At 36.6% G+C, this 11,616-nt stretch overlaps 1 protein-coding gene across 1 annotated transcript; it reads left to right on the top strand.

Annotated features, from left to right (window-relative positions):
- The first annotated feature begins 9,290 nt into the window (after positions 1-9,290).
- Positions 9,291-11,040, top strand: LOC114037542 (acidic proline-rich protein PRP33-like). Its single transcript, XM_027854465.1, has 3 exons — positions 9,291-9,373; positions 10,050-10,467; positions 10,956-11,040. The coding sequence occupies exons 1-2, from the start codon at positions 9,295-9,297 to the stop codon at positions 10,436-10,438; spliced, it is 468 nt and encodes a 155-aa protein (XP_027710266.1). The 5' UTR covers positions 9,291-9,294; the 3' UTR covers positions 10,439-10,467; positions 10,956-11,040.
- The last annotated feature ends 576 nt before the right edge of the window (positions 11,041-11,616 follow it).

Below are 11,616 nucleotides of genomic sequence, written 5' to 3' on the forward strand. Positions count from 1 at the left end.
TTTATGTACTCTTTGATTAAGTGAGTTTTGACCAGCTTCCTCATTCCACAAGCAACTCACCCTTTCTCCCCTCACCCATGTGGAAATAGTTTTGTGCTTATGATATTAATCAATCAGTCAATCAATTTTTTTTTTCAATTAATCAGTCCATCAACATGCTTTTATTAAGTTCTTATTGTGTGCCAGACATTGTGCTAAGTAATGGAAATACAAGAAAAAGCTAAAAAAAATACCAAAAAAAAGAGAAAAAAGTGTCTTTTTTCAAGAAGCTTACATTATATGGGGGAAGCAATGTAAACATAGATACAGAAGGATACATAATAGAGTAAAGGGAAGGAAGGCACTAGAGGAATTAGGGAGGGGAGGATTGGAAAAGACTAATTTGAGCTGGATCTTGAATGGAACCACAGATTCTGAAGGGAAGCATTCTAAGTATGGGGAGTACAAAGGTAGAGAGCTGAGAAATGGACTATAGTGTATGAAAAAAGAGAAAATAGATCCAATGGACACTGGATACTCTCCCTTCATTTGTAATAATAATAATAATAATACCATTTATATAGCATTTTAAAGTTTGCAAAATATTATACATACTTTAACTCATTTGATTCCCATAATAACCCTATAAAATAGGTGCTATTAATATAATATCCATTTTACAAATTGAGAAACTGAGGCAGGCCAAGTTTAAATGATTAGTCCAAGGTCAAACAGGTGGTAAGTATCTGAGACAGCATTTGTATTCAAATCTTCCTGACTCCAGATTCAGTGCCCTTACCCAATGCATTACCTTGCTGTCTTTAGGTTTTATATCTGTCTGTCTGTCTCTCTCTTCCTCTGTTATGAAGTTTTGAATCCCTCCTGCCTGGTGGATGGATATCATTTTCTTTGAGGTAATTACAAATAAAATCACATGAGACAAAAGTAATGGCAATATCAATGTATTCTTCCTATCTGCTCCTGAATAGGTAGAATTTTATCACTATTCCCCTCTATTCTTTTTTATTTTACTTTAGCACTTATTTCTGGTCCTTATCTTCATTTCCAACCCAACAGATTTGTTGCCAGAGTTGTAACTAGAAATACTCCTACTTAGGCCCAAAACAGTAGGAGCAGAGGGAGAAGTAATTGGAAAGGCAAGGTGGTTTGAAGGACTTTCCAGTCTTAAGAGCATTTGTGCTGGGAGAAGGGGCAGCTGAATACTCTCCCAGATGGCATTGAAGACAATAGTCTTGAAGGAGGGTTGCAGGTCAGTGGGAAACAGGAGTTGGAAAAGCAGTGGTTATATCCCATGATATCCCGGACTGTAAAATGCGTGTATTTCATTCATCAAAGGAGAAACGTCAGTGCCCTGGAGCAAAACCCAAGTACCATGCTATTTACAGTTTTAGTTACTTGTGAAATAAGCCACTTATGCATTTAATTTAGCTTTTTTTTCTGGTAATGAGCTAATATGCTTTACCAGAGCGGCAAAGGAATCACACACACACACAGACACAAGAATCTCTGCTTTAATACATAGAGATGTGTCATCTTTTTCACTTTTAGGTTATTATGATCTGTGAATTATGGTGATAGCCACAGGTGTTGTTCTTGGGATTTGATGGTGATGTTAGTAATGAATCCTACTTCCAAAAGACTTGAAAAATTTCAAAATACTTTCCTTAAACCAAATCCGTGAGGTAAGTGGTACATGTATAATCTTCTCCTATTTTGAAGATTAGGAAACTAAAGCATAAAATAGTTAAGTGGCTTGCTCAATAGCACCCGGATCAATACAAGGATCTAAGACAATTCTGAAAGACACAAGATGAAAAAATGCTGTCCACCTCCAGAAATAGAACTGATGATCTCTGAGTAAAAACTGAAGTGTAATTTTTTTTCACATTCTTTATTTTTTTCCTTGTTTCACAATATGGCTTTCCATGATTTCATACGTGTAGTTAATGACTTATTTCTTGCTTTTTCAGTGGGTGGGGGAGGGTTGGGAGTGAGGGAATTAATCTGGAACCTGGAACTCAAAATTTAAAAAAAAGAATGTTTAAAATAAATAAATTATAAATTATAAAAAGAAACTTAGACTTAAAAAAAATATCATTAGGGACACGAATGACCAAAATAGAAGGTGGGGCACTCATGAAGCATGTCTTGGCAGGGTGCTTCACTGAAATGCACGTGACTTCAAGATATCAAAAGCAAAGCCATAGGAATGCTGGTTAGACATCCTTGTGGACTCTTTATGAGAGGGCTTGATGAGAGGCATATACATATTAGGGAACATGGACAAGTTACTATCTGCATTGGATAGTGGGATTGGAGGGATTAGCCAAATTAATGCAATCGAAAAGCCATCAAAGTAGCAAAGTAAGGTTGCATGTTAGAATTAATTCCATTTTCCTTTTTCTAATCATGACAAAACTGAAAGGAAGAAAGAAGAGTAGAGAAAATTCTACAAATTCTATGCCAGTGAATTTGTCTTTTATTCCCAGCAAAATACTAGAATATAATATTTAAGAGATGTTTAGTGAATATACCAAAAGAGGACTGGGATTCCCAATGATGCAACACGGCTTCATCAAGAACTAGTCATGCTACACCAGCTATTTCTTCTTTTTTGTTCCCCATAAGATTGCTAGATAGACAGCTCAGTGAAATGTTATGGACATGGTTCCCTACAATTTAGGAAATCATTTGACAAAAGCCTTCCTATTTTTGTGGTTCAATAGGTAGATAAAATTTTGATGGTAGGTAATTAAATGCATTCAGAATGGTTTTAATGGTCATATTCAAAAGGTCAGCCAATATGAAATCCCTGATAATTAAGATAATTAAATCAAAAATTAGGTTTTGAATGGAATTTCCCATGCATCTATCATAGGCCATGTTGTTTTTATTGGTTTTATCAATGACCTACAAAAAAGGCACATGTGACATGATTATCTAATTTTCCAATAAAAACAAAAAAGCTGGGAGGGGTAGCAATATGTCACATGACCATGCCAATATCCAAAAACATCAGAATAAATAATGACCCAAGTAAAACAAGATGATAAATAATAGTGATGTGTATAAAATCTTATATTTGCATTTCAAAAGAATCAACTTCAAATGGGGGAAAATATGTGTAGGCATACCTTGGCACCTTTAAGAAACACATAATGTCCAGAACTAAGAAGGTAAAAGCATTCTGTGCTCTTGAGAACACATCTGGATACAAATATTTCATTACTACCATATTAAATTATATTCTCATGTGTTTTCAGTAAAAAGTTCACTGTTTTTTCAAAGTCTCTTCCATTGATAGTATCATACCTCATGACTGTTAAGTTCAAAACAAAAAAAATACTTAAACACACACAAAATCAGTGGTCTTCCTACTGGACCATATTGTCCCATGTCTGCATAGGTTTGGAATAGTAAGATCACTGTTGTGAGTAAAAGTGTCTTCTTTAGAAATGGTTTGCACTGGTAATTTCCTGAAACCTTACAAGCAAATTTTTAATCTATTACTAAAAATAACTTACATTCATACATTTACTATGTTGGAGAGTACACTCTCTAGGTTGTAGGAATATTGGGGAGGGGGAGAAAGGTCTTTCTCTAAATGTGGATATTCTTTGTGTATGATATTTGAGATATATTATAGACAAGATGTGGTTAGACCAGAATCAATTCAATGCAAGGGAATTCAACAACAATTTATCAATCATTATATAAATACAAAACACTGTACTATATTCTAGTGCAGTGACTGGGATATTTCCTCTAAAATAGAGGATATAAGAAATGGAAACACATGACAATAGCTAATATTTCTATAGTGTTGTGAGGTTTGCAAAGTGTTTTGCATGTGTATCACATCTATCAGATTGGCTAACATGACAAAACAAGAAACTGATAAATGTTGGAGAAGATGTGGGGAAAATTGGAATACTTAATATATGGTTGGTGGAGTTGTGAACCGATCCAACCATTCTGGACAGCAATTTGAAACTATGCCCAAAGGGCTATAAAACTGTGCATACCCTTTGACCCAGAAATATCATTTCTAGGTCTGTATCCCGAAGAGATCATAAAACTGGGAAAAGGGCATATATGTACAAAAAATATAGCAGCTATTTTTGTGGTGGCCAAGAATTGGAAATTAAGGAGATGCCAATTAATTGGGGAATGGCTGAACAAGTTTTGGTATGTGAATGTAATGGAATACTATTGTTCCACAAGAATTGATGAGCATGTGGACTTCAGAAAAACCTGGAAAGACTTACATGAACTCATACTGAGTGAAGTGAGCATTGTACACAGTACAGGAGAACATTGTACACAGTAACAGCAACATTGTGTGATAACCAACTTTGATAGACTTAACTCTTCTCAGCAATACAGGTGCCTAAGACATTTCCAAAAGACTCATGATGGAAAATGCTATCTGCATGCAGAGAAAGAACTATGGAGTGTGAATGCAGATTGAAGCACACTACTCATTCATATTCTATCTATCTGTCTCTCTCTCTGTTTCTTCTTTCTCATGTTTTTTTTTCCTTTGGTTCTAATTCTTCTTTAAAATATTACTAATGTGGAAATATGTTTAACATGATTGTACATGTATAGCCAATATCAGACTTTTGCAGAGGCATAAGCAGAAGGAAAGTGAGAAAATTTAGAACTCAAAATCTTATATAAGTGACTGTTGAAAACCAAAAACAAATAAATAAATATTTTTTTAAAAAAAGAATGTTTGAAAAAAAGTGTTTTGCTTGTGTTATCTTTTCTGAGACTCTGAGGTGTCTGCTATTATTCACATTTTATTGGTGAGAAAACTAAGGCTAAGAAAGTCAAAATGATTTACCCTGAGTCACACAACCAGTATATACCTCAAATAGAAATAGGAATGCGACAACTTTCTTGACTTTTTTCTAGCTTTATTTTTCTGACTTTAATTCTAGCATTCTATCTACTACAACATATAGCTGTCTCCTAGATAATAATAATAATAATAAAAATTGAAAAGAAACAAACAAAAAAGTGTCCTTGTACTAATGGGAATGTTTATTTTTATTTATCCTTTTGGTCATAATTTTTTTACTGACATGAAATGCTCAAAGTATAGCAAACCAAAGTATAGAATTATGTATTTTACAATGTGTATTCCCAGGTAACTAACAATTCATCTCTGACCCTGTCCTTTTGGAAACAACTCAGCATGCTTGACTTTTGGTTAAATCATTTTGATCCTAGGAAAGTTATGCTGCTATTCAAAGAAAGAAGAAAAAGAAATTAAAATTAGTAAAATATTGAGATGTGGTAACCAAATATCTTTATCAAACCAAGATTCAGCTTAATTCTCTCAGTCAGCTGTGGTTTTGATGGGACACATTCTTTCACTGTTTGATTACTACAATAATTTTTTGAGGTTCAGGCTGAAAAACCTCATGGAATTTTTTATGTTATCTCACCATTTATAGGACACTTTCATTTTGCTGACTCGGAGCAAGAAACGTTGGTTCAGACATGCCACAGTTTATCTCCCTCATTCCTACAAATTCAGATTTCACTATCTTTCTTCCAAGATAAGATGATCATAATCTCCACACCACAGGGACATTGTCATTTCTGAGGACAGATGAAGAAGAGATCTGACTTGGAAATGAACAGAAATATTATCGTTTGTGGTTTTGTGAGCTGTCGCTGCTGCTGCTGTTGTTTTGAAAGGAAAATGAGTCAAGGTCATCTGTGATTTCATCCTTCTAACTGACTTCAAGGGCACCTTGGTGGTACGAGGAACAGAGCACCAGGCCTGGAGTTAGGAAGACTCATCTTCCTGAGTTCTAATCTGGCCTCAGACACTTGTTAGCTTAAGGCTGTTTACCTCAGTTTCTCCATCTGTCAAATAAGCTAGAGAAGGAAATGGCAAACCACTCTAGTGCCTTTCCCAAGAAAACCCCAACTGGGGTCATGAGAAGTCTGAAAGGACTGAATACCAACAACTGACCAGCTGATTCCTGGCAAGGAAACTCCATCTGTGAATACTGACAACCCACCTATAACTTATACTCCGAGAGCTAACTGAGGCACTTAGGAGTTAGACAACTTGCTCAGTGAAACACAGCTAATTTGTGTCAGACACAGAATTTAAACACAGGTTTCTCTGGTTCCAAGGACAGCTTTGTGTTATTTATGCTAAGAGTTCTTTCATTTATAATTTCTCTATGTTGCTGTTGATGAGTTCTTCTCAAAGCTCAAGAAAGAACATTTTCTTTTTAAAAAAATAATAGACCTATGTACCATTCCACATGAGGGCATGTCAATTTGATAAAAATGTCTTTACCACTTAAATTAATTCATACATTTAGTGACATAAAAAATTAAACTACTAAGAGGTTACTTATTAGAAATAGTCAAAATAAAACAATATTTGTTTAGAGAAACAAAACATATTGAATCGCAAGGAAATAATTAGCAGAAATGCAATTAATCTAATACAAGATGTCAAGCAATATTAGGAAGTAAACGTTATGAGAATTCCTTCACATTAGATAAAAAATTTAAAAACAGATAAATGAAACTGACCAAATAAGACAACAGTTCATTATTCTACATATCTAAGAACATAAGTATCATGGAAAGGACTGTTTATTAAATGACAAGAATTGCTACCTAAACTGCATAAAAATCCTAGATATGACACCTAGTGTGGCAATAACGACCAAACAGATATGCAACGTAAATGTAAAAAAAATTATGGAAGCAAGGGACATAAGAAGGAGGGCAGAAAATAAGGAAGGATGGAAGGAAGGAAAGAAGGAAGAGAGGGATGAATTAAGGAAAGGAGGAAAGAAAAAATAAAGAAGGAAGGAAGGAATGATGAAGGAAGGGAAAAAAAGGAAAATAAGAAGGAAGAAATAAAGGAAAGAAAAACAAACTAAGAAGGAAGGAAGAAAACAGAAAGTTGTATACTTTCCAATCATGACAACTATGGTGAAATTTTTAGTATATAAAATGTCAAAAATTTTATATGAATAAAATAAATGCAATTAGAATAAGAGACAAACATTGCAGGAAGAAAACATTTACAATAAATATCTCAGATGATCTGATATCCAAGTCGTATATGAGACTGAGACCAATAGATGACCAAGAATATCCCCCATAATTAAATGGCCAAGGAGGATATTAATTGTTTTCTTTTTAAATATATATATATATACATATGTATGCATCTTTTAAATATCTATGTCTGTATCTATATCTTTTATTTTTGAGCAATCTAATTTCCAAATAAATCTCACCATTCCCTTGCCCAGTTGGGCATCCCTTGTAACAGAGAATCATAAAGAAAAAAGAAAAAAAATATTAGTTCAGTAAAAATAAGCAATGGCCAAGTTTCCCAGACTATGAAATTGAGTATTTTTTTCCAATTAATTTCAAAACACTTACAACCATATTGAAGATTATTCCAAATAATTAATTACAAGATGACTGTAAATGATAATAACTCTGAAGTTTAGCCTTATAATTCTCAAATGTAAAGTTATTTACAGACAGAGACTGTTTATTTTTGATGGATAATAGGCAGCAAAGTGCTACAGTGGATAGTGATGGACCATGGAATCAGAAAGACTCATCCTCATGAGTTCAATTCTGGCTTCAGACACCTGTCTCTGTCACCCTGGTCACTTAACCTTGTTTGTTTCAGTTCTTCATCTTCATCTGAGCTGTAGAAGGAAATGGCAGACTACTCCAGTATCTTTGCCAAGAAAACAGCAAATGAGATCACAAAGTCTCAGACACATCTGAAAGGACTGAACAACAACAATGGGAAGATAGACATATTTATTCAGTTTCAGTCAAGCTGTGAATAGGTACGCATAGTTTTCAAAATAATTTGGAATTAAGAAAGAGTAGTTAAGATAGGTCAAGGAGGTCAAAGTCAGAAGGAACAATCCTATATATAAGAAATTATTTATAACTGTTTTTAACTGTAGAAAACCACACTTAAAATAAATGCCCATCTACTAGAGGATAGCTGAAGAAATTATAATTATATAAATGTAATGAACTACTTCTTTAATTATCAGAAAAGAAGAATATGACAAATTCATAGAAACAGAAGAAAAATTTTCTGAATTCAGGTAGAGGGAAATAAGCTGAACTAGGGGAACAACATGTACAATGACTATAGTAATGTCAATAAAAATCCCAATTACATTTAACATATAAAAGTGACCAATCTCAATCCTGCATAATAAATGGTAAATCATTTCTGCCTTAATTGAGAAACTGATAGGTAACTGTTGACACTCTGGCTCTGCTACCTACTTTTGGACTGTGGACAAGAGAGCTCACCTACTCAGCTTCGTGTTTGTTGTATGGGAAATGATGGACTATATGGCCATTAAAATCCTTTCCCATTTCGGTCTGTCAATTAGTTCCTATGAGTCTATGAATCTGGGAAGGGAAGGGGCTGAGTCAATCGGGGATAGGATATCAAAAGGAAATAACAGAGTGAAAACCTCTTCACCTACAGCAATAGTTCAGATAAGAGGGATTTGGTGAGCAGAATATTTGGAAGGATGATGCAGGGACACATTAAGTTTGGGGATGAATGGATTCTGAATGTCAAATATTAAGTGAAAGATAATTTAGTTAAGTTTGGGAAATATTTAAGACATTGGTGAAGAAGGAATGATGGAAAAAGGTATGGAAGCTTGGTCACACGAAGCATGGTATTGTCAGTTGACCAAAGAGTACAGTACAGCTGCTGATGTTTATGAAGCTTCTAATAGGAAGGGATGGGGCAGGAGAGCTTGCTTGTACAGTTACTGTATCTGGTGATTTCATTTCTGTTATTTTATCCTTCCATTGTACATTGACCTCCCTGGCTCATTCCTGGCACTGGAAGAAAGCTAGTGGAAGAACCTGGGTCAATGACATTTAAATGACTTTTACAACACAGGATGTCAAAATACCATCAAGGAGTCCAGGTTTCTGTATGGGAGGGAAATCACAAGATGGTAGACTATCCTTTATTGTCATCACAACATTACATATGGGGTTTCCCGCAACGTGGCTTCAAAGGCTTTGGCCAACTTATATTTGGTGATGACTTTTTGGGCAGGAGTTTTTGCCAGCCCTCAAACTCAATCCAAACAAAACTTAGGGATGGGAGGGATCTGGACATGAACAATGTCTTCCATTAAGGGGCTGTGTGACATTTCAAAGGGGACATTGTTCTCTGAGGTCCTTATTAGAGCAGCTGCCCTCAGTCCATGCATCACAGGAAACGTCGACACCATGCCCGCTACCAAGTGGTTACTGCTCCTCTTCTCAGTAGCCCTGTTGGGCCTGAGCTCCGCTCAATTCACTGATGAGGGTAAGTGGGGGATACAGAGAATCTACGACTATGTTAGGAGGTTGTTGGGGGTAGTGGCACCACTGAGATCTTTCACTTTGTACTGGTCAGTCACAGGACCTGGAACATTTTAGGCACTTAAAAAATGTACTAATGTAGACAGTCATAATTAAGGCAAAAAATGACATAAATTAAATACTTTCACAATCTCATGGAGCTTGAATTTACTTTCCTTCATATGAACTGAGTAGAAAAGAATGGAACTTTATAAGAAATATGTAGGAGGCATCAATACATAGAGGACATGTGGGCATTCGCAAATGAGGGGATGCACATATAAGAAACATGAGTGACCAAGACTCATATAGAGTGATAACTCATGCTTTTGACATGGCAAGCTGCCAATGCCTTCTGCTGCTCTCATTCTATGAGTATATGCTAGGCCTGGTCCTGCCAATCACTTATGTGATCATCAATCACATAATACTGCACAGGCTTACTATGAGTCTGGGACAAGCCTGGATCTTCTTGACCTTTATTAGATATCCACATGTCTCATTCATCGCTACTGGAAAGGTAGCAAGGGCTCCACCCTTAGGACAATTAGCCTATGTCACAACCCATTCTGTTTGTGTCTACTGCTTATCAGGCCTTTTCCTTCCTCTGACATTTCTATACCTGTGCTGTCTCCTCTTAGAGGATGAACAAAATTCAGAGGATCCATTAGATGTACCAGCACCGAACGACTCCCAGGACGATGATCAGAACCCCGGCCAGCAACAAGGTGGTAACCAAAAACCTGGGCCTCCAGGTGGACAACAAGGAGGTCCTCCAGAGGGTCCGCAAGAAGGTCAGCAAGGTGGTCCACAAGGAGGCCCTCAAGATGGTCAGCAGGGAGGCCGTCCAGGTGGTCCACAAGGAGGCCCTCAAGGTGGCCAGCAGGGAGGCCCTCAAAGTGGCCAGCAGGGAGGCCCTCAAGGTGGTCCACAGGGAGGCCCTCAAGGTGGCCAGCAGGGAGGCCCTCCAGGTGGCCAGCAAGGAGGCCGTCCAGGTGGTCCACAAGGAGGCCCTCAAGGTGGCCAGTAAGGAGGTCATCCACTCTCCTCACCCCCAAGGTATTTCATTGTTCTTCTCAGTGAACCCTTGTCTATGTTTGAATATAGAATGGCTGTTAACTCACATCATATCAGTTCCCAAATTTTTTTAGAGCTCTTTCCCCTTTTCTATTAGTCTGACTCATCACACTTCTTTTCTCCCAATTATTTGCTCACCTTTGCTTATTTCTGCACCATTCTACCTGATAGAGACACACAAAGAGAAAGAGACAGACAGAGAAAGTGAGAGATAGAGAGAGGGAATGGGGGAAGGAGGTAGAGAGAGGGAGAGAGGGAGAGAGAATGAGAATGAGAATGAGAATCAAAACTTCTATTCTTTTCCCCCTCTCCTTTGTGCTATTCATCCTTCCCCTGCCCAGGGTCTTTTTCCAAATTTTGTTATTTTGTTCTTAAAATTTCAGTAATGTATGACTTTTTCATTGCCATTAGCCAATGGACCAAGTCAAGCACAGTTCATCTCTTCTAAGCCTCTTCCTTTCTTCTTTCAGTGCATAAGAAGGAAGATGGACATTCAGGAGGCACCCTCGAAGTCCTCATGTGGACCTGGATATTCGATATACTTCTTGATCTACTCCATTGTTTCTTTACAATACCAAAAAAAAAATACACTAGTAATTAAACATTGACTCCTGCCTCTCTTTATAGTGTTTGTGTCATTCAATTTTCAGCATACTGGGTTCTAGATATAGGGACAAAAGTATGGTCCCCAGCTATTTAGTGCTTGGCTGATTCCAGATTATTCTGCAGATGTAAGGCCCTGTCCTGGACTTAGTGGCTTAGTCCTGGCTCCCCAAAAGGCACCTTATTCAAGGTTGGATGGGGACCATGCATATAACAAATATTATTGAGCCCCTATAGAACTGATTTTACTTGAAGGATATAAAGAAATAGAATGTTCAGAATTCTTCAAACTCCTATATAATCTTTAATCTTTTCCTTGGAACGGAGTCTGATTTTCTCTCTTTTCCAATATTACTGAACAGCGCTAAAAATCTAAGAGCAAATCTGATGATCCCCCAAATCACTCTCAGTGAGTCAATGAGCATTTAGTAAGCTCCTATTATATGCCAGACACTGTGGTAAGCCCTTACATATAGAGAAAGGCAGAAAACAAAGAAAAGGACCAAAACAAAACAAAAAATAAATAAT

The sequence above is a fragment of the Vombatus ursinus genome, unplaced genomic scaffold (assembly GCF_900497805.2).
Source record: "Vombatus ursinus unplaced genomic scaffold, bare-nosed wombat genome assembly UNPS02010461.1, whole genome shotgun sequence".
NCBI classification, from domain to species: domain Eukaryota; kingdom Metazoa; phylum Chordata; class Mammalia; order Diprotodontia; family Vombatidae; genus Vombatus; species Vombatus ursinus.